This window comes from Anas platyrhynchos, chromosome 2 (genome assembly GCF_047663525.1).
Source record: "Anas platyrhynchos isolate ZD024472 breed Pekin duck chromosome 2, IASCAAS_PekinDuck_T2T, whole genome shotgun sequence".
Taxonomy (NCBI): domain Eukaryota; kingdom Metazoa; phylum Chordata; class Aves; order Anseriformes; family Anatidae; genus Anas; species Anas platyrhynchos.
Genome location: NC_092588.1, coordinates 35,189,212 through 35,213,742, shown reverse-complemented (window position 1 = coordinate 35,213,742; position 24,531 = coordinate 35,189,212). Strand labels below are relative to the sequence as shown.

The 24,531-nt window shown below is 35.8% G+C and overlaps 1 protein-coding gene and 1 long non-coding RNA gene across 8 annotated transcripts in view; one reads left to right on the top strand and one right to left on the bottom strand.

The window, feature by feature from the left end:
* The window catches only part of C2H8orf34 (chromosome 2 C8orf34 homolog), a 186,855-nt gene that overhangs the window by 158,145 nt on the left and 4,179 nt on the right, over positions 1-24,531 (top strand). For 3 of the 7 annotated variants that reach the window (XM_027452327.3, XM_027452320.3, XM_038175040.2), the window contains one exon: positions 7,030-8,277. The exons of 1 other annotated variant lie outside the window; for it this stretch is intronic. In XM_027452327.3, the coding sequence (XP_027308128.1) occupies positions 7,030-7,133 (104 nt within the window). In that variant the 3' untranslated portion in view covers positions 7,134-8,277. 3 more of the 7 variants (XM_027452324.3, XM_072034538.1, XM_027452322.3) reach the window with 3 other exon arrangements.
* Positions 1,860-24,531, bottom strand: LOC140001859 (uncharacterized). The gene is made up of 3 exons (XR_011807476.1): positions 24,329-24,531; positions 5,748-5,900; positions 1,860-2,360 (listed from the first exon to the last, which is right to left on the bottom strand). It is a non-coding gene; the product is annotated as an uncharacterized lncRNA (long non-coding RNA).

Sequence of the window (24,531 nt, the reverse complement as noted above, 5' to 3'; positions counted from 1 at the left end):
TCATACCCTCTCCTTCATCTTTTTGTGCTTAATTATGTTTGCAGACATATGTCAGAAAGAGAGATAGGTGTGTATTTTTTGCCCTTGTAATATAAATGTTGTGATTAAAAAATAGGAACCAACACACAATTTAAGTACTTCTGTTATTTAATAAGGAAATCTCTTCTGCTTGCTAGATGTGTTATTCTTTGATATTCTGTACATACTGAGCAAAGAGGAGTGAAAAATGTCAAGGCAATACAATCCAAAATCAAGGATTTGTGGCTGTTCTGTGATTTTAGTGTCATTAAAAAAACCTGTAGAAAGGGACTCATGTTTTCTTCCTTAGATGTCACTCTGGACACTTCCCCATTGTTACCTTTAGTAGTTTGCTTGTGTGCTGATTCTCTGCAGAGAGTTTTCAGAGGATGCATAAAGATCATTCTTGGAAAGAGAAGGGATCTGGAGAAAATATTTACCACTTTCACAATGCTTCAGTTTACTTTTGCCAAAGAACTCTCATCAGTTTTCTTCTTTACGGGGTACTGATGCAAGGAAACAGAAGAGCTGCATCTACAATCACCAGAGCATTTTTCAGACAGCTTTTATGTGAAGTTTCAAGGAACTGGCAAGAGTCAGCTTGAATTTTCCCTTGGGAACAGGCCCTAGAAATATTGCTGGTTGAGAAATTCTAATGCATCACCAGCTTCCAAGAACCTTGAAAGGACAAAGACAGTCTTTTGCTGTAATTTGACCTACTATCTGTAGTCCTGGAAAGGACTTGCTGCCCAAGGGCCTGAGTCTGCTTTCTTGAGTAAGTTGAGAAGTAACCCTCAAAGCAGATTTTCCCAGGCTCGAGAGCCCTGGACACAGAAGATTCATACACTGACAGTCAGTCCATTTGGCAGATGTGCACAATAGGTAAATAAATTAGGCTGTTATGGAACTTGATAATGGGTCAATCCAAATTAAATATATACATATTTGTGTGTGTGTGCATGTGTGTATACACACATTTCTTGACCTGGTGTTGTTAAGGCATGTCAGTTGCATAATCATTGGCATGGTAAGTGGTTGGCTACTATCAATTCACCCTAATTTCTACTTTCCAACAGGACCAGTAGATACTCATTTCTAGCTCAGCTGACTGGATACAAGTCTTGTAATCTCACCTACTGATCTGTGGCAAGAAATTAAACATTTAACCACTATACATCTGCAAACTGTCTACTAAGTTTTTGCAGTGGAAAGTCAACTGCTAACAAGTAAAAGCTGATTGTTGGGGAAAAAAGAATAAATTGTTATTTCCACCCCATTCAGTCTCATACTGGTCTTGAAACACTGAAGTCAAAGGCATCAACAGGTATTGAGTTAAACATTCATTTTCCCATTCTGCACAAATGTCTGCCTAAGAAAAAGGCCCCAAAATGAAAGTTTTTTTGTAGAATCAGGAAATTCATGCCATGTTCCAGTAAAATTGCAAACTTTACAATTATTGACTGTGGATAAAATTCCTTATGCTGAGCAAATCCATACAGCTGAATGGTTATTTTTCTTAATAAGTTATGAAAATAGGTGGACCCAAGACTTGGAAAACTGCTTGATCAGAGTTGATAAAAAGGAGAATTTTGCTGCTGGAATCTGACTGATGTGAAAGTTTCCTCTTACTAGAGCCAGGTACCACTCGGTATGAGTAAGAGTAACAGAATCGACCAGGCTTAAAGCAGAAACAGTTGATTGACACCTTTATGATATTAACACACACTCCTGTCAGTCAAATTCAGCTGTTTGTGTTTGTATTCTGCTCTGAAGCAGTATTGAAGCACGGGAAATTTTCAGTGGATAAGGCGAGGCTAGGACTTTTTCTCAAACAAGTACACTAGATATATGACATAACAAATGTATTAGTTAATTACATGCCTGGTTAATAAGAACATATGTAATATGTATAGTTGGAGACTTTTCCCAGTGGTTAGTAAATTCACAGCAAAGAACTTTTTTCTTGTCCTGGAAGTGAATCTGTGTTCAACTTCTGGGAAACTTTAATTTGAGATTCCACATTCTTTTGGAGAAACTTACTGGTATATTTCTTCCACCAAATATCTCAAAGGTGGTAATATAAACTAGAATTTTAAAATGTCAGCATGTTTTATCTCCCCATCCCATATAGCCTTCCTATGGAGTGCCATGAAGGTTTTGTGTGCTTGGTTTATGAGTCGTTTTCCAAAATTTTCTAGACAGTTCCAGGTCTGTTTCGGAAGCGGAATACCAGCCAGGATTGATTTCCTTTAAATAGAATTTCTCCAGGCCTGTTGGATGGCTAGATGTCTTGCAACACCCATAGCTGAAGCTTAACCATTTCATATAACAGCTTTTGGAATCTGAAAATGAGAGAGAAAACAAATTTCTAGCCTGGAACTTTTTCTACTTGTATTCAGTTATTTATAGATAGTGAAATAAAGTAAAGATTGACATTATTTCAACCAGTAGTTACATCACTCTTGAAAAGTTAAGGGAGAGTTCAAATGCAGCTTGGGACAGTTGGAATCAGACGCAAGGTTCCTAATTTAATTGAATGTGCTGTTATGGCCTTAGTTCATGTCAGTTTGTTTCTACTATCTAATATTTGGTTTAATCTTGGAAAAGTTCCCATTGAACTAAACATTTGAGGGGAAGGAGAAATTTTCCATTGTAGTGAGGAAAAAAATCTTTTATTTCAGTGCAAAAAGCTTTTTTTTTTTCAGAACAGCTTCCAAACTCAACTATATATTTTTATGCAACTTGCATTATTATGGTAAACTTAGATTCCCAAATACATTTAACGTTATAAAAGATGACATTGTAATTTTTAAAAATGACATAGAGAATTATCAGGACACACATTAGGTAAATTAAAAGCTGGCTTACCGAGGAATCAAAACATAGAGTTTCTAATGGGAAGATGTAAATGAATGGGGCTCATTAGTGCCTGATAGGTTTAGATAACCAGTGGGAAGGAGAAGTTGAAGTTATTAAATGATATGAATCCCCTGATATAATGGCCACATTCCAGTAAAATGCACTTTATTATAACCAGATGAAATATATTTGAACCAAATAAAATATATCTGGCTCCAGAGAAATATATCTGTCTCTGCTGCAGAATAATGAAGCTTTGTCCTGGAAGGCAGTGACCTAATGGATTTAGGATGATCACAAATGAGAGTGAGCTCTCAGCATAATGCTGTAATAAAAAAGGGTAGATCACTCCTTGAATGTCTAAAAAGCTAAGTAACAAAGCAATTACTCAAAATAGTATCACCTAAAATCCACAGTTTGGATTGCATTAAAGATTGGAATTACTTGAGAGATTACAGAAGGTGATAAAACATGACTCAGGGTTTGGGAAAACCTATTAGAAGTTTGCCTCACCTAAAGGCATTCAACTAGGAACCTAGGAGATAATATCTGTAAATAGATATTTAAGTAAGAAAGATTCAACTCTTCAAGCTGTGATGGAGGAAATTAATACTATGTCTTAGCAGCCAGAAGCCCTAAGCATTGTAACCAAAATTTAAGGCAGGCAATGAAGTTGGAGTCATCAACATGTGGCAACAGGGCTTTCTAAATGATAGATGTTAGTGTAGCTGGAAATTCTGTAGACAGTATGCAGGTATGTGAGTGATCAAACTAGATGATCACAGCTGGAACTTTTTTTCTTGATGTCTGTGAATAGACTTTTTAATTCTCATGGAGAACAGTCTGGATGTGTAATTTTGGTTACCTTCCTGGACACTGCATGTTAGGCATCAATAAAGGTGAGCAGGAGTTAATGATCATGAGTGTACATTTATGCTGCTTTAATTTCTTCAAAAACTGCCTTATATTTGAGTTTTCACACACTCAGGGTATTTCTCAGTCCTCCCAACAGTAGCTGGTGAACATCACACTATTACAAACAAACAAAAACCCCTTTTTCTTTACAGATTAAAAATATGTTTTCTTACAAACACTTAAAAATGTGCATAACTGCATTTACATGTATACACATTTTTGTGATTTTTTTTTTTATTATTATTTTTTTCCCTAATGATTTTAAACAACAAAGGTTCCCTGAGTTGTTTTTATTATCATCATTTAGCCTTTGAAGTAAGGGCTGTCCTTATTGATTTAAAAATATAAAACAGAAAATGTAAGAGTTCAGATTAATATTGACCATAATAATTACAATCAATGTAATGCTATTAATACTTTATTTTGCTCTACACAGTCATACAAGTCTGTAAATACCATGAACATAATTTGTACTTTGAAAATTTTAATTTTGTGAATGGTATTAAATGAAAATCTATATCATATAGTTCTATAAATACTTTGCTTTTTATTTTTGTTTTGTTTTGTTTTATTTTTGTTTTACTTCAAAAACATTGACAAGTGGGATTCTGAGCTTTTAGGAAAAAAAAAATTGTCCAAATTTTTGGATTCCACAGAGTTCTATGTCTTGTATAAACAACTTTGGATAGATGTATAGGTAAATTAATAGATAATTATTCCTGCTCATCACTCAAATCCGTACTGAACTTTATTACAATTGTGTTCCAAAATAAGAATACAGACAAATATTAATTTACATACATTACAATAAAAATACTTCTTTAGCTGTGTATTGATATAGCAGCTACATATATTGACACAAGAACTTGTATTTGAATCATAAAGAAGTATATGTTTTGAAACACAGCCTGTTTAATTTCGTTCTGTTAGAAGATTAGTCTAAAGTTCAAAATCAAAATAATAATTGCTAGGAAAGTAAAGCTCTTTCTCTAACATTAGTGAAAAAAATTTGGAGAATAAAATAAATTGTTGGTTTTGCTGAATAATCACTGGCAGACAGTTAATAAGGCTAGCCATTACTGAAAAGAAATGTAAACTTTTAATGGGAGTGCAGTCTAAATTGCTGCATGTTGATGAAGGAACTTTAATTAAGTCACTTTATTTGGTTTTGACTATATCAGATTGATAGACTTTTAGACTTTGCTTTTCCAAAACACCTGTTTTGTTGAGTGAACATAAATTAAATATAGCTCTTAGTGAAGGAATGCAACGAACAAAGAATTGATCTGGTTGAAATATCAATTAGCAAAAATAGAATATCTTTACTCAGATAATTCAGTCGTGTGTTGCGGCTCAGCCCTGTGGCTGCCCTGACATATGAGCTGCGTGAATCAGGAGAAGCTATGGACAATATCTGAGAGTCTGACAGTGGTGAGCTGAATATGCTTCCACTGACATTTCAACCCAAAAAAATGCTCACAAAAATACCCACAGGGTTCTAGTGAAGACTCAAATGGTTATAAAACTATGAAAACTATGAGGTACGAAGTCATCCTGTGGAACTGCATCTGGCCTAGAAGGGCATATCAATGAACTGTTCGACTTGAGGACTACTCTGCAGACTTTCCAGCTGGAAGAAACTGGCCATTTGTTGTCCTTTATATTACAGAGTATTGGAAAGAGCTAGGAATTGTGCTGATGATCTCATTTTTTCATGCCTTTCTGGATTCCTTTATTTGCCATACTGGCTGAGTGTTTTCACTACAAGCCAAGAAGATCTTGCTGCAAACCAGTGTGTACTTTTTATTCCATTTAATTGTCACAGCTATTGTTAAGAGATGTAGACCCCATTCCTCTTTCACCGGTGCCTTGTGTAGTCATTTACAACAGTACAGAAAGAGCACAAAGTAGCCCTGAAGTATTACCAAATCATATTGGACATGTTCTACACCTACTTTTCACTCAATTTTCTTGAATGAAAATGACTCCAAGAAGTGCAGCACCCTGGGAACAGCAAGCAGGGAGTACATCCTTTTGCATTAAATAAGGCCTTGAAAGGCTGTTGTCTCCACAGCTGACTGATGGATTCAGCAGATGGGATCAGATTGCTGCAGAAAACAGAAAAAAGTAGGATGATTGACTAATCCCAGGGTACAAAAATGACCAGGAGGTGAAAGATCTACGAAAGTGTGTTTCTTGTGTTGTTGTGTTTTGTATGTGTGTGTTTTTTTTTTTTGTTTGTTTGTTTGTTTTGTTTTGTTTTGTTTTGTTTTGTTTTAATCCAAGTATTCTTCTGCTCTAAAAAATATTAACACTCCTTATTATCTAATTGCTGTAAATGTGTTTTACAAGGCTGAGATTCATTCTAAGCCAAAACTGTATAATTTGCTCTTTTATCATGAAGAGGAAGGATTTCAAGTTCAAGTAGCAAAAACTCTGATGGAAAAGGTTAAGATTTTGTAATGAACTCATAATTGACTGTTCTTGAGCTGTCAGAGAGCAGGTCCATGAACGTAGAGAATGGGGGAAAGAAAAGAGGAAGGTTGATCCTTGATGTGTGACTTCTGTTCATTTTGGTTAAATCTTGTTTGGCAATGTGTAATACCAGCCTAAGTGTTACAGCAGGATCTGGGGAATGCTTATGTTCTCTGTGTCTCATTTCCCTGATCTTTGAAGTGCGATGATGAAATGTGATAACTGACAGCAAAGCTATGAGAAATCACCAGTTAATGTTTCTAAAATGTGTCACAAGTGTAGGCCCCAATTCTGATGTCTCTCTGCATTTCTTTCTGCTGTGATTTCATTAACTTTAAGATGGCTGTAGTGTTTTCAGTTATGTTACTCAAGTAAATCAGTGGCTTGCTGCTTATATTAACCACTTCTAAATCATTGTCATTCTTTTTTATATTGGAAAAATCAGCTTGTCAGGGTGTGACCCATCTCACCTAACTCCAGCTACATAAAAGTGAGGAAGTATAGTCTAAGCTATTTGCACTCTGAAGCACATAGGAAAAACAAAGGGACTTCAGAGGGTAGATAGAGATCTGTCTTGCTGGGGGACTGAGAAAGGTACACTAAATGGACATCCTCAGGGTGTCCATCTCTTGCATCTCCAGCCTGACTTCTCTATCTCATGTCATCTGAATAAATTTAATTTCTCATCAGTCAAGAATTCTATAATGTATATAGGGTAACATGGAATATATTTTCTGGCTAGCATCCCATTTCCTTCTGCAGCTAAGAAGACCACAGTCTCTGGAGTTTTTGCGGATAACAGTCATGAGAAGAATTTGCAAGTGAAACAGGCTTATATACATTTGCTTTTCTTTTTCCACCCTTAAGACAAATTTGTTACTTAAAGATCAAACTGTGACAATGCTTGTAACTCTGCTAAATGAAGTGTCTCCAAGGAAAACAGTTGTTAAACATTAAACATAAGTGATGAAAAAATATATATAAGGTTAATAAAGGGTAAGAAATGTTGCTAAGATTTCCCAGGCTTTATTTCTTCTGTTTCATTGCTGTTTTTTGCTTGTTTTGTTTTTGCTTCATGTGTTTGTTTGCTTTTGATGCAAAGGTTTTCATGGTATGTGCCTTGCTATGTTGAATATCAGTACAGTATGTAATATAAAATCCAAGCTTATCACCTGTCAAAATGAAACTTAAAGATCTTGTTCCAATTGTACTTTGTTGGTTACCTAGAGATAATAGTTTGTTTCCTGCAAAATGTTTTTAATCTCCCAAAGGAAAGTTGCATATTTATATATTCAAAAAAAAAACAACAAAAAAAACAAGATTGAATAAATGTGAAGTTGCTATGCCCGATTTCCCTCAGTGTTTAAAAATGACAAGTTGAAGGCTTCTAAGGTAACTTTACACATTCAGCTGTGTAATTAAACGTGGTTGTAAATTTCCAATTTACAACCCTAGTTTTCCAAGTGGATCCATGTAATAGGTACACTTACATCATTACTCTATTTTTACAAACATATGGGGAGAGGGGTGCTTTACAGTCAGCAACATTTGCAAAACAATCTATTTCCATCTGCATGAGTAAATATTTGTAAAAGCTAAATTTCCATTTTGCTTTGGGGAAGGTTTTAAACCTGAATACAATCATAAATGGAAACATTACTATCTCAGCTTATCTGATTCATTATATTTACCTATTACAGTCACCTATTCTGTTTAATGCATTTTTCAACATTATTCAATTTTGCAGTTAGTATTATTTCTACAAAGCAAGACCCTCCAAATCACTGAATAATCGGAACAAATAATGTAACTTATGAGGCTCTGGTTCACTTCTGAATATTTTAGTAATGAAAAAGAATCAAGATTCATCAAAATATTGATCCAAATTGTTTATTTAACTGTGAAGTCAGCATTATGGAAAACTTTTACAAAACACAATAAAGGATTAGATTTCTCTTTTATCATATTTTGGTGTACTTTAAATTTTAGCCCTAATTTCTGTGTTTTCTTTTTGATTTCACAGGTTTGTGAAATCAGTGGGATTGTTGAAGAACAATTTAATTAAAACAAAATTACGGTTATCAAAACTACACCTGAAAAAATGCTTTAGCTCATACATAATTTTAAATAAAGTTATTTTTCTAATATCAGCAGTACATAAGTGGAACCACTCTGATATGTGGATGCTGTAATGCACTGAGTCAGAGTATTTACGGTGGTACAGTGGCCTTAGGAAAGAAGGGTAACTGTTGCCTTTTAGTATAAAGTTACTATAATGTTTTTGTTTAGTTTTTACCCCTGTTATTTTGGATTGACATTTGATAAACTAAACTCTGCCTGACCAAATAAACTTTACGTAGAGATTTTATGTATTTTAACTTGTCTAAGGTTTTCTACTCCTTATATTTTTGTAAGCTTTACTCTTTTTTAGATTAACAAACATGAAAGTATTCACCCACATCTGCCAATATGTATGTCCCATTCAGTACTCACAGAGAACTAGCTGTTCGCTCATAGTCACCTGCAGAGAGAGGTCAGAAGAGGGGGTGAGTGAAAGAGTGTGTGTGCAAGGAGCAGAAACAGGTGTTGCCTGCGTCACATAGCTTTGTATGGAGTGTATCTACTTTGATCTTTAAAACAAATGAAGACTGTTAAAAAAGAGGAACATATCAATAACGAGTGGAGCATGCATGCAAAAATAAAGTACTTAAAGGACTTTCACATATATGTGATTAAATATTACTTACCCATATGGATTACTGAAACAAATTTGCTATTTAAAATAGGCTAACTGGTGTATGCTGTGTGCTAGGAAATTTAGATGCTTTTGCACAGACATCAAATTAAGGGATGTGGCGGTTGCATTTACTGATTTCATTTATCTGTTAATTCTGTCCAGTATGTTTTCAGTTTCCTTTGTCTTCAATTATGTATGCTTGGTTCCTGTATCTTAGACATAATGATATAATGAAATTGCTTGCAACTATGAAAAAAAATAGAGTATGACAAATCATCTCTTTGTTTAACAAATAAAAGTGAATTCTCTGTCATGAATGTTCCATAGTGTGAACTTTTTTCCTTTCTCACATACAGTCAGTGCTAGCACATAGAGAGTATGGTCTGTCTTGGTCATAATCAAGTAAAATGGAAAATACCGCTGTGCTGCATGGATACTTGCTCTTATATGTATCATCGTAGCGTAGACTTCCTTTGTGTAAAATTTTTAACATACTGGAAACACATGGGAATAGTCCCTTGAGTTCATTGCAGGATGGGGTTTACTAATTTGTCATCAGTAATGAAAATCTATTATGCTGTGTTTATTTCCAATATACCTGAAGAATCATTTGCATATGGGAGAGTATAGTATCATTGATAAGTTATATTTAGTCATTTTTTGTAGTAAAGCATTCTTGTAGAAATAGTATCTCCTTTTCAAGGGTTATACTCTTCCTTTGTGGCCTGCATGTAATATTTTACCTTGACACTAATGAAAAGTATAAAGTAGGTTTTCCCCGTTTCTTTCTTTCCTCCCTTCTTCCCTTCCACTCTTCTTCCCTTCCTCTCTCCCTTCCTCTCTTTCTCTCTTCCTTTCTTTCTTTTTTTCTTTTTTTTTTTTTTTTTTTTTTTTTTTCCAGCTGCTTCCATTATTAGCTTAAATTATGATCATATTTAATCCCTGGGAAAAAATCTCATTGAGTTCAGTGGAACTGAGATTGCCCACAACATTTTGAGAAAGAAATTAGGATTTAGCAGCATCTTAACTCTAGAATTTCTTGCACTTCTAAGTGCTTTTGACCACATAAGGCAGAGGGGTTTCATTAGGAATATGTCTTCTGTTTAGTGTTTGTGTTTTGTTTTGTTTTGTTTTGTTTTGTTTTTTTGTAAAGTGTCCTCAAACATAAGACAGGCTTTATACTTGAAGACACTGTAAATCCTGCTTCTGGTCTTCTGAGCACAAAAAAAAAAAAAAAAAAAATTCAATTACAGATACAGTGTATACCATCAGCACTCAGAATAATTAATAAGTGGGCAAGTGTGAAATGTGTGCAGGTGTCATGAAGTACAACAGGACGGGTGACATTGGTAGTAGAGTGATGGCTGGACCAGAAGATTTTGGAGGTCTTTTCCAACCCATTTCTCCAATTCTATGATTCTATAACTTTTGAGTGGTCCAGTTGTAAATGTTGTGAAGTCCTGAGCTCCTGAAATCTAGCTTTTCTTGGGACTCATTGTTTTTCTGGGACACTTTCTAAGCTGAAAGGTGGACAATAAAGGTGGAAGGTGGACATGAAGATTATATCCTTTTTTTTTTTTTTTTTCCTAGTTCTCACAATTTTGACACAATCATGATTTTTGCTTAAACAGTTGTGGTTGGCCTTACTCCCTCTAAAGTGTATGGAAAGTAGTGTTGGCTGACAATAGCACTCAGCCCAGAAACCACTGCTGACACTGTAGAGGAGAAGCAGCCACCTGGTACCCTGATGGCAAACAAGCTGGCAATAAAGCTTAACAGGGCAGCAGAACTCCAAGGAGGAACTGAGAAGCGCTTAATAGGAAAAAAGCAGCTGGTCTTAGGGGCTGGGGAAAATAAACAGCAGCTGGGAAGGCCATGCAGAAGGCAAGTGTGATAAACTTGTTTTCACCTTTGAGTGGTGGGAAGCCTTACTCATTTTCAGTTTGACCTTTTTGGCTTCAGGAAGCAGTTTCCATTTGTCAGTTGCTTATGGAATAAACTCTGCCTCCATGGTGCCTAATTGAATTGAGAGTCAGCTGTGTGAGTTCTTCTAGTTAATTCTTCTCTAGCTGTTTGGCAGGAGTATCAAGGTGGTGTTTTTGTTTTGTTTTGTTTTTAACTCTGCACCAGGCACTTCAAAGTCTTCACAAAAAGTTCAGAATAAGCTGTGTAGAAAAATGCTTCTCTCTAGCTGTATGAAACGGAGTAGATACAATGCTCTTCAGAAAGATACTTCATGGGTCATTGCTGATGTTATTTAATTACAACTTTTTGATGGAAAATGAGCCATGATAAATAGGCTATATTTTTTTCCTAGCCATATGTTTACATCTCAGTTTTTAAAAGCGTTTACTAATGCAATGATGTAAGGCAGTTGTATTCTCAATAGTACTTGTTAATGAAAAAAGTAAAAATATTATATCTCAGTTTATGAAAATGCATGTAGCTTGTCTAATAAGCAGCTGTCTTTCTTTCAAAAGCCAATTTATTAAAAAAAAAAAAAAAAGTTGTTATAGCCATATGAGTTTCTGTTGCTTCTTTTTAAGAGCTTCACACCCTTAATGCATTATCTGGATCATTAAAGGAACCTTACTGTATCTCTATTCACTACAATAACACAATAATATTAATAGATTCCCTTCTCTACTGCTCATATCAAGTAATTTTATCATTTGGCATGCTTAACGGAATGACTTCTCGCTAGTCCAGTGTCTAGCTCTGAGATTTGTAGGTCTAGCTAAGGGAGAAATGGGGAAGAAAATTTCTTTTCAGAAGTTATTAAAATACAAACAATTTATCTGGAATATTATGCAGTGGAAGATTTCTCTGAGCAAATCCTTATCTTGAAAACTTAGGCAAAAATTTAAAGCCATTTACATAGCAAGCAGCTGTACTGCTCACATACAGTATTAGCAAAAGCTTTTGGCCCTGTGGGAGTACGGTTCCTAAAAATGTGGCTTTATTTGCAGCTTAGGTCTCTTTCTCCTGAGTCAGTAATTACAAAAGAGAGAGGGAGATTTGTTTCCTGCTCCCTGGAGTATTGCTTCAGGTATGCCTACATTTCAGCTACAGAGATAACTAGCTGAAAGAAGGGGAAATCCTATACTGCAACATTCAAACTCAGATATATACGAACAAAATGAAAGCTAATGTGTTTATGTGACAATACCATTTAATTGCTCTGGCTGTATGTGGACATACTTTACATTTAACTGAATGATCTATTAATGTAAAATACAGAAAAGCTAACCATGAAATTATCATGCTTCGCGTAACTTTTTATGCCTAGTTCCAGTCCGCTTCCCACCAAAAAAAACAAAAACAAAACAAACAAACAAACAAAAAAAAGATGCCTAAAAATAGACATTTGGAGGCAGATAGCTCTTCCTATGCTTACAGAAGCTTGGTTCCCCTTTGCTTGTGGCCCTTGACTCTGTTTGGATTAGGCAGTTAGGCTATGAAGGTGCATTGTTCTGTAGATGTTTTTGTCGTTCACACTTTTAGCTGAAATCACAAAAGCTTGGGGTCGATCTAGATTAAAACAAACCACTGTGTTGACATTAGCTAACTTAATGGGATATTGCTGAAACGTTAGCCAGATTAATTTTAGTTATTTTTGTTATCATATTTCTGGTTAAAAGAACTCACATTGTTGTAAATTAGAATTCTTAAACACGTGTCTGTTCTTTAAAACTTTTAGTTGCACGTTTGTTTCCTAAAATAAAACTAAAACATAACCAAATAGAATCTAGTTTTAAGGCATCATCAAGTGAAAACACTGTAGTGGATGTTAAATTCCGTTCAATTAGCAAAGAATTCTAGTGGTGTTTTCACTTACACAAACACAGAACACATGTATAAATGTGACCTTATTGAAAACTTTTATTTAATCTACAAAGCTCCATAAATATCTCTGTTCTTGGAAAATGGCAGTAATTTAATGACTAATTTATGATTAAGGCTTCTATTGTGGATTTTGACACAATCTCCAACTAATGTGTCTTTTATTGTATGAACAGAGTATGTGTATTCAAGCTTTATGAGTTACTTGTGATTAATTATTGGCCAATTCTTGATGTTTCTTGTTTTGAAACAAGTGGGTAGAATTACTGAACAAATGTTTTCTGTAGATTCATGGACCATTTTCATGGATTCGTTTGGGAGCATGGTAGGGATGGAATGTTGTTCTGGGTTGTGAGACAGAAGAAACCTTCCTTTTGCCCACCAAAGACAATTATATCACAACACTAAGGAGACACCACGGGAGAGCAAACATAAGTCATTTTTCTTGTGACTTGACTGCTGAGCTACTGATCTAACCAGGGTCCTCCTCTTCCAGAAATGTTCACGTATGTTTGCTTACAGAGAGAGTGTAATAGGAAATGGATTTGGAAAGAGCCTCAAGATATCATTTAGCTGCTAATCTTGAGGCAGCATAACTCTAGCTAAACCATTTCTAACAGATGTTTGTCTACTCTGTTCTGAGAATGTCTGGAGATGGAGAATTCACATCCAGGAAACCCACAATGCTTCCTTATTCTTATCTTTAGAAAATCGTGTATTCAAGAGCTTGCGCTTTTGTTTCACAAGACATGGTCTTCCCCCTTGATTATATTCTTCACATCTTAATTGCTTGCATCATGTTTCATCTTTGATAACATTGAATTCAGATACCAGCCAAAACAATGTAGTGAAATACCGATCCTGTAAAATCTTTTTTTGTAATGATTTACAATGTAGCCCAAATTTCACAGAAGTGACATGGACACAGTTACTGAAGAAGTATTGCCACAGACCATGAGGTGTGTGGCAATACACTGACAATGGGACTTGTGCTCTGCAGGGGGCTTATGTTGCTGCACTAAGAAGCCCCTCTGAAGCCCTGAGAAGCACTGGAAATCACACATGATGAAACTGCAAAGGGTCATTGAAACCTCCATGCTTCAGTCATTGTAGTTGTCTCCAAGAAGTGCATGAGGAATTCATGAGTGAATTTCAAAAACTTGCCAAAATGCTCCCTGGGGCCTGATAAGTACCGTAATTCAAAATCTTTCCATAAGTGCCTCCAGAAATCATTCTGTTCCTATTGATGTGTGTAATCCAACACCTACACACCCACAACTCCAGGTTTAATAAAGTGTGGGGCCCTTTAGTTGAGATTCCAAAGCAACTATACTTCCTATCCCCCCAGGTGATGCTATGTTTCTGTGTCCAGAACACATTATCTGCTATTGACTTTTCATCTGGACACAGATCTTGCAGAATTTAAAACATTTTCCTATGAGTATGTGTTGAAAACATCTGATGGGCTTGCTCAGGGTATTGTGATACATAGGCCTTTTGGGAGAGACTGTAGCATCAACCTCATCCATAATTATGTCTGCTCTACTGAAAGACAGTAAGCTATTTAAAAGACAGTGCTAAAGCTTTTGAGGTGAAAACATAGTCAAAACTCCAGATAGAGACATATACTCACTGCTTGCTTGTAAAAGCAATTAATGCACAATATGACAAATTAAACTTTATCTCCTGGCTCTTGTTCTATATGCTAAATGTTTGTAGAGAATACTATAATGCTCAAATTCTGGGGCACTGATTTTTTCAGCTTTCAGAACAAGTTTAACTCATTTAAGAAAAATAAATTTTGTAGCTTGTAGATTTTAAAGTATGAGATGATAAATTCAGGAATGTAGAAATTTTAATTCTTGTATCCACACAAGTTGTTGGATTGGGTCAGAACAGTTTATATGGGACATGATCTAACTCAATATAAAAAAAATAAATGCGGTATCTTTCTTTACTCTGTTCTGCTGACAGGATAAGTTACCCTTCAACGACCCTTCATAATATTTTTAACAGTAATTATGTCTTAGATCATGATTCAGAAATCTGAAATCCATGATAAGTGTCATACAATGTGGGTCTCATCTGTCGTGTATCTGACAGCTTTATCTCTTATAGAAGATACAGTAAGAGATTACGAATAAGGAATAAGCTGTATAGAGAATATGGAATAGTGACAGTAATTTTTGCTTGATTTCAACTTCTGATGAGGTCATGTGAAATATCCTTTTGGCTAAACTGCTTATCTGCCCCCTGATATTCTTCTGCTCTATGGTAAGTGTAGTTATAAAACGCTATATAAAATGCATTGGTCTATTAGAATAGAGATATCAAGATAAAATTTTATCCTCTACCTACAGATACAAAGAAAATGTTTCTATAAACCTTTGTGTAGATGTTATTCACTTCCATGACATAGTTTTTGCTACATCCATTCGAATGGTCTTTCCTTAATTGTAACATTAATACATTCTAAGTTTAAAAAGCCAACTCCTTTTTGTTTTGTGAAAAGCATCACCTCCAAACTGCAGTTCTGTCTTCTTTAAAATGGGTGTTGGATTCTCTGTTGGGCAAACTTGTCCTACCAGAATGTGGTCTCCCAGCTGTTCCATCCTCCTGGCATACTGAAGGATTATCCACACCCTTGTTATTGTTTCCAGCAGATTCTGCGCTGTATAGTGAAGTTTCAGCTCTTGCAGTCCTTATGTTTTATGAGCTTGGAAGTCATCCAGTTTTATTCTTGGACTATTAAATATCATATGAAAATTTTAATCATTCTTTCTGAAATATGTCTTTGGGGGATAGGAGAACTTTGACATAGATTAATTACAGGGCTACAATTTTTCCATTAGGAATATCTATTCTCCTTCTTCCCAGTGCCCCCTTGTTAAATATTGTTTGAAGTACTTAATTGAGGTGGCAACTCTAAACCAAGTTTAGTATTTTTGAGTATCCATGGGAGACAACACTAATTTTTCCTCCTAGTAATTACAATGTACCACTACCATGGGATTTTGGGGTGATTTTTGGAGTGATAACTGAGTCAGAACTGAAGCTTAAGTTGGCTCAGTTTACAAAAGGTGCTTAGGAGCAAGGGGCATCTTCAGGTCATCCCCCTGCCACCTCCTGCTCCCAACTCTTTTAATATATTGCTTACTGAAGTGGAACACAGCTGCTTGTTTCTTTCAGCACGAGGGACAAGACTGCATGGATATATGTTTCATTGGTACCTTGGCAAGGGAGGAAATACTTCCCCTCCCCTCATCAGGACATTTCTTTCCAAGAGGAAGCTGAGATCCATTTTTCCAATTTTGCTTCTTGGTCTGAATGCAACTGTGACAGACTGTTTATAAGAATGCTTAAGATACTTCACATGTTTTAAGGTTTGAACTACCATGCTCCTAATGCAGGGCAGACGGGAATAGCATGCTATTATTTTCCCTTTTTGTTTCATGCTTAAGAATTTTGGGGAAAATATGGATGAGATGTCAAAATAATTTTGTGCATCAGATGGTACTGATATGGAAATACTTGAGTTCAGCTTGTTGATCAGGCTTGACTCCCACCCTGAAGAGTGCCACAGGCAGGTTGCTGATCATGCAATAGGTCTCTGATTGCCTAAAAATATATATAACATGGTAGAGTCCTATATTTTTCCTTCCATACATTTCCTCTCTATAGAGCCTAGTTGCTGATTTTGTTATGGTCATTGCCAGAACATTAAGTCTCTTATCTCTTAAACCAAAAAGGGGATACCAGGGAATGCTGTTCTATAAGTTCTGAAGTGTGGATACTGGGAAGGAACCTATGTGGGTAATGTCTGTATAACGGCACAGTCTGAATTGACTTTATGTTTAAATAAAAGTAGGTGAAGTAAAACACAGCTTTCCTTTTGAGTAAGAAAATCTTTTATCCGTTAAACTATTTGGGAATTTCAAGAATAAGATAGTGGAGATTTTATGAACAAACTACTGTTTACAGTAGTTGTTTTGACCTTTTCAAATGTCTTTTTTTTTTTTAACACAATCAGATAAAATTAATGATTTGTTGAATTTTATCTACAGTGTTGTATTTCTTTAAGTTTAACAAAAAGATTTAAAAGAAATATGAGTCTTTTTAGGAAAATTTTGCCTACTCGGTAGCATTCATCTTATGTTTGTTACTGTAGGTAACAGTTTTTCTATCTGTCTGTCTGTCTGTCTATCCATCCATCTATGTATATACTTATGTCTTTACTGTACCACTGCATGAATGAAGCACACATGAAACAAACTTCCTCGTTCAGCATATTGGACTTTGCAACTATAGCATCTTTGCAATTTAATACTTTGATGATGATGTGTTGTTTTTAGAGAAGCTGAATTTTATTATATGAAACATATTCATAAGATCTGTCAATAAAAAATCCCTCATTTATGTTTTGTGTGCCAACAATTGGCCTACATTTTAATTTCATACCTAATGATGTCATATGAATACTGTAGTGTTTTATTTTGTTTTGTTTTGTTTTTTTTTTTATGGCCTTCATGTTTTTTCACTATTGGAGAAGTTTGATCACAGTTCAGTTAACTGTCAAATTTATTTTTTTTCTTTAGCTAGTTAACATTTAACACTCTCGCAGGCTGGTGTGAAATTTTACAGAGACTGTTCTTCAATACTTTCTTCTTCAATGAAAAATAAGTAGTCTTGGTGTATATTTTAGTTTATGTTAGATTTAATTTAGATTGTTTTAGTAGGAAATTATGTGCTTCTAGATAAGAGGAATTTTCTAGGCTTTCCTTGTTTGTTTGCTTCTTTTAATTACTCAGATGGATAGCACGTCATTTAGCCACACAGAATATGTAGCTGAGTGTCAGCTAACAACCTTTAAGGTAGTAACAGTTTTCAAAAGGTCTGGAGTGCCTTTAGGTACAGGCAAATGTGGGCATTTGCCAAGTGTACAAGACTGAAGGGCAGTGAAACCTGTTCTGAGATTCATGAGGTGAGGGTGCGTGTTTTCCTTCCTTTCAGTGCTACAGGTTATTCAAGTTCCTCATATCTAAAGCTGTTGTAATTGCTTTTATGCTATGCTTTTTTTTTTTTTTTCCTTTTGTGTGTTCACAGAGAAGCATTTGTGCATGTGTTGGGAAATGAAGGGAGTTTTTCCATGCATATTTCTCTGTGTACATATGGATATTTCTGTACATCTGTGTATAACTGTCTTTTAGAACAAGTGGAACTGCTTGGGCATCTCTGTACACCAGGATGGGAAGTCTCCACACTGCTCACAGTGAACATCCAGGCTCGCCCAAGTCTGTGGTCATACATTTCTGAAGGGCAAATGCCACTACCCTTAGGCTACCTCATCACTGTGAAATGAAGCCCTTCTTGAGTAAGCAGATATCCTGGTTTTGTCTGAGATAGAGCTAATTTTCTTCATAGTAGCCGGTGTTTTGGATTTAGGGGAAAAATACTGTTGATAACACACCAATGTTTAGTGGCAGAGCAGTGCTTACACTGAGTTAAGGACTCTTCTGCTTTTCACACCACCCTGCCAGTGGGGAGGCTGGGGGTGCACTAGGAGCTGGGAGGGGACACAGCCAGGACAGCTGGCCCAGTAACCGAAGGGAAGTCCCATACTATATGGTGTCATGAGGAACAATATAAGCTGGGGGGAGCTGGCCAGGACAGGGCGGGCAGCTGCTGCTTGGGGACTACCTGGGCAGTGGTGGGTGTTGAACATTATGTGTCACTTGTTTTGTGTATCTGTATTCATAATTAATTATTAATAACCCCCCCCCCTTTTTTTTGTCCTATTAAACTGTCTTTATACCAACCCATAAGTTTTATCTTCCTCCTCCACTCAAATTTTCTCCCCCCTCCCATGTGGAGGTGCTTAGTTGCTGGGTTAAACCACAACAGCAGCTTCCTAGATAGTTTGGGAAACGAGATCCGCAGTGAAATCCTTTGATGCTCCCCAAAACTAGTTTTGTCATAGTTCCCTTGCCCTGTTGACAGCACTTCTGTGTCCATCCAACACTGGTGTCCCAGGAGGGTGCCCTGTTACTGCCCAAAGCTGAATGTTTCTGTTTTAGGTTTGAAAATAGGCTTAAATCCACAAGTGAGAGACATTGTTCACACCCTTAAAATGATACCATTTAATGTTTTCTACGGTGCTGTGAGGCAGTTCTGGATAGGACTGTGAGAGGGCATTTAAAAATGCTTTCTGAAAAACATCTGTCTGTGGGTGGTTAGATGCTGATGTGCTGAAATGCTATAGAAACTGTGTCACCCAGTCCCACAACTCGACTTACAGACAATATTTGCCGTAATACAGTCTTGACCTGCAGAGCTTTCAAACCCGCCCTTTACTTTGTGCCTTCTGTACAAAGAGACATCAATTTTCCCTTTTGTGAGGGAGGGAGTAGTTATTCACATGGTGAGAGATCCTCTAACTTTACAGAATGAAGAAATTTTTTTGTCAATAGCAGTGGAAAGCGATATGTATGTCACAGAGAGGACAAATACCAGTATATTATATGGAATTCTAAATTTATTACATACTGTAAAATTTTTGTATACTTAAAACTCCTTTTTGATATGATTTAAGATTCCTATAGTGAAATACTTGGAAATTAAAGCTTTTCTTATTACTTACATTGACTTGAAGTTGAAATTGTTGATTTAATAAAATAATCCCTTTCTTTATATGCTGTTTTGAAGTTTTCTATCCCACAGAATAACTTTGAGTGACTGGCATATCGGTATATTTCAGAAGAATGAGATTTAGTTAGAGCTAATGTACAAGACTATGGGAAAAAAAAAATACTTTTTTTTGTGTGTGTGTGTGTTAGAGGATTGGGAAATTAGTTTCTGAGCTGTAGCCCAGTGCAAAACCAAAACAAGTAGTGTCCTTTGACCCTTTTGGAAAGTGATTGTGTATTTCCAGTGATGACAGCCAACACCATTCTTTGATTTATAGCAGAGCAACTTTCATTTAATATTGACCATATGGCAATTTTCACCACCTACATTGTTCAAGACCTATGTCAGTAGCACACAAAACAGTGAACCTTATTCCCAGGCAACTCTACTAAGAAAGAGGATGCTGCATTGTGGCATATTGATTGATAGCGCAAAGCAGTGATAATTAGATCTCTCTGAATTCTTTATAAGTGGGCTCTAGACTTTTGAAGCTTATTGCATTATTTTGACACTATTGAATTATCAAATATAGCAGCTTCTTTTCAAACTGTGTGTTTGAAATACCTGATGACAAAAAGGTGCCGTGGAACAAGATTACATAACATAACCCATGGTCTTGTCTTAATTTATATTAATAGTTTTAATTTATGCAATATATGGGTGGGGAGACTGGGGGAATGTTATTAGTGGGGATCCTTGACTCTATACCTCATATCTTCAGATGGGAATGTCCCAGATCTTTTACAATAAAAAATTTCATCCTCCTAATTTATCATTTTACATCTGTAATTGCTGTGCTGCATGTTGGAACAAAACTGAAGGTGGGAACACTTAACCTAGAATTTGAAGAGGAAAGGTTTTGTTTTGCTTCGTAGAAATACCATTGTTGTAATTCACAGAGGTCAGTAACTTTCTTGACATGCAGTATGTAGGGGGGTGTTGTTTTACAGGTGAAGGGAGGTCAGTTTGGTATCTCACTGTACTGAAGTTATTTATACACTGATTTCATGTGGCCCATTGAAAGGGAAAATTCTTTTTTCCATCTAATGATGTTGCTTCTAGACATGCCAGACATCTTGATGTAGGCACATGCTGCTCATGTATTTGTCCCTTTTTTTGCAACTTTTTTTTGCTCTGCCCTTCAGTTGACTCACTCAGGATTTTATTGAATACCTAAAGCTCTGTGAGGCTTTATAGTGTCTGGTTGTGAGAACTTCTCCATTTTGACTACTTAATGGACAGTATGCTCATCATCAGGCCATCAGGGCCTGTTCTATTGATAGTGGATCTGTGCCAGCTACTGTTGTGAACCAACCCCTTTCACTTGTGCCAGACCTAATGTTTCCATGGCTGTGTGCTGTCCAAAGCCATGACCTGAAAACTAACCATTGGCTTTTGTCAATCCTCTTCAGACAGATCCTGGATCTAGTACTATTTGTATTTGAACCAGCTCCAGGTTTCCATAAACCTCAGTCCCATCTTGGATCCAAGATCTAAAAGTCATGAATGCATTGTAGGTAATGAAATTGAAGTGGAAGGGTGGCAGGGAGAAAAGCCAATATAAACCAATAGTACATATAAATAAACAATAAAACCAAATGTGGACAAAATGATCAGTACGCGTTCTTTAAGATCGCAAGTTGTCATCTGGTCACAGCTCCTTTTGAAATCCATTATAAACTCCCATTAACTGTACTGGGAGTTCTGTCAGGTGATTTCTGATCTCATAATTGCTTCCATAATGGAAAATAGAATTAAGTGATAAGAGAGAGAGCTCAAAACAAATTTACTGTATCTGTGGTAATAATGGATTGCAGTCATGATAGAATTGGAAGAAAAATAAGTTATGGGAAGGACATGAGTGGTAATTTTTGTAGTCAAGGAGAAGAAAAATAAACCAGAAGGAAAATAAACCAATCTAATGGAAAAAAATATGTATGTTCAACTCCTTCTACCTCAAAAATGCTAGTAACGATTGTCTGTGTACTTCTTTGATCTCAGTAAGACTCAGTTTCTTTTTCAGACATTCAGCTGTTCACAAGTCCTGTACACTGAACTGTCTATTGATGTAAATAAGAAGGGCTGGCATTTGGTTTTGAGTAAGTATCCTTTACAATGGGTCTTATCAAAATTTACTGAATGTCTCTACCAGATGTCACAGAAGGAATTCACTAATGACTGCTAGGTCAACTGAGCAGCACCTCCCTGGACTCCTGCTCCTCATCTCTCCAGAACATTTATATGTTTAGCTTCCATGAATTAATCCACGTGGTGATTTATGTGTTTATTTATTTCCCTCTTTTTCTTCTTTTCCTCTTTTTTTTTTTTTTTCTTTAGCTCAGTTAGGTACTTTTTCTTAGACACATCCCATTGGTTGTATATTCATTTCAGCCACATAAAATCATAATGGTTTGCTCTAATATTATCTGTAATTGTATACCTTTATTAATTTTATAAGGATGAAGCACCTTCATTAAAAGATTCTCAGTCCTGTTAGAGAGTTGTCAATAATTTTATACTCCTAAATATATGCCTTGTAAAAGTGTATTTTTTAAAGTGCTATTTATGTTTTGTTTCATATTAATGCAGGTGTAAAAGATTTATAAGGCATTCTGCCTACATTTTCAAATAAGCAATAATATCTTATTGGAAAAAGAATCTTATACTCTACACAACTAAATAGGAAATTTTTTATTAGGCTAAATTGTACCTGTATAAATGTAACATATACTGACTTCTTCTGTGCTGAACACCAGTGTTTACTGGCTGCAGAAAGACACAATACCATGAAAAAAGTGAACAACTAAAGGAACTTTAAAAAAAAAAGTATTTATTTATTTATTTGTAGTTCTTGGCAATCATCTATCCTTTACAGTCAGATAGGGTCACTTTATACTGCCCTGATGGAATTGACTGATTAGAGAAATACAATTCTTAGACTGAAGTGATGAGAAATGAAGCTATGGGCTGTAAAACAACATCACTAAAACTTTAGGAGTTTTGATATTGATTTTCCAGCAGTGGGATTTCATATCTTTTGTTTTCAGACTTCATTAGTGATCTGGGACTAAACTTCTCTTATATGTCAAGAATGTTTATCACAAAATCACCTCACAAAAGGGAGAAGAAGCTACTAAAAACATTATTGGCAATCATTACACTTTTTGTTGCATATACTCCTTAAAATTTAATAATTGTCTTTGGACAATTAAAGTGATACCTAGAGTATGCTGGTATACCTTTTTAAAAAGATTAGGAAGTCTAGATTTTGCTTACTTAAAAAAACCTTTATGTTGCACACATGAAGTTGGAAATAATGTTTGTTTCACTGAAGATTTTCCAAAATTGTTTGACCCTTTATCCAGAAAGGAAGAGAGAAGTTACTTTACCTAGTTGCCAACCAGCTGAATAGTTTAGTTTGCTTAGCTGTAAAACCACTCCGTGCATTGAAAGATTAGCTAAAAGCCTCTGGAAGTTCTCCAGGCCTTTTTTTTCCTTTTAAATAAAAAATAATTCCACCTAGTTTTAATAAATTTTAGCATGACACTGTCTTCTTTACAATTAATGAGCAGGAAAAGCAGCTATTTCTGTTTGTGCTTCTCTGATATGAAAGAGTCCCTGAACTACTTCTGCCATCAGTTTGCTTTTACCAGTGGAAGTTGTAAATAAGAAATTTTCCAAGTGACTTAGTAGAGGGCTGGGTAGTGTTAAATGAAGGGGACTTCATTTTTTATCGGTTTATCAGTTCTCAAGATACTAGAACAGAAAATAACTGTTGCCAAAATTAATCCCTAATATATTGTCTGTCTGTGGTGGAAAGGATGTAAAAAAATGGTAAAGGTGTAAAAAAGGTCATTTTTTGAGTCATTTCTGACTCAAAAAGGATCAGAAACTCTTCTTGTGTTTTGCAGCATCATTTTCAAACTGACGCATCTGTGAGCGTCTGGACAGAGCACAAGCATAAATAAATTGTGGTAGAGCAGTTGTCCCCCAGGGCTGATTACAACTGGTCAGAGCACAAATAACGAGTCTCTAACTTAGACCAGATATTTTTAACATTTTTCTTTGGAAGATGTAAAAATTTGGTGGAATGGAGCAGGATAAGATTAAGTGAAGTGAGGAGTACTTCTGGTACGTGAAGGCAAAAATAGTTTTTAAACCATCCTGAAATTGCCATGATATCTTCTTCTCTCCTGTGACAATACCTCTCAATATCTTGTGATAGCCCTTCTTCATCAGTGTGTTTCCTCCCCTGTTGCAGGAAGTCCCAACCACAGTGAAGGCTTGAGGAAAAGCTCTGATTTATTTTATTCTGGTTTCTGCTCATTGTACTTTGCATTCAGATGTTCAAAACAAAATGTTTCATATTTTGATTTTGGTACTTTTAAAATGAAGCTTATTAAAACACAATACTTAAGTGCATAGTGGATTCTTAAATTATCTTTGTAAAGTATACATCATGACTGAATATATTGCCATGCCTTTCTTCTCTTCCTGTGGTCAGAAATTATATGTTTGATTATTTTCCCCACCTCTTTTACCCCATTAGTTTTTCAAATGTTATTTAATGTCCCCATTCATATTTTCCTTGCTCTTGTCTATAGCCAGACTGGAGTAAAACAAAACAAAACAAAACAAGCAAACAAACAAAAAACCTTCAGTAGCTGGCATGATAACTGTGTCCTGATTTCAGCTGGGATAGAGTTAATTTTCTTCAGAGTAGCTGAGTTTTAGTTTTAGGAAGAAAACAACATTGATAACACACCGATGTTTTAGTTTTTGCCTAACAGTACTTACACAGAATCAGGGTCTTTTCTGTTCCTTGTGCTGTGCTGCCAGCAAGGGGGCTGAGGGTTCACAAGGAACTGGGAGGGGACACACCCAGGATATTTGACCCCAGACCCCAGTGACCAAAGAGATGTTCCATACCTTATGACCTCATGCTCAGCAATAAAAGTGGGGGGAGTTGGCCAGGAGGAGCCACTGTTTCTTGGGACCTG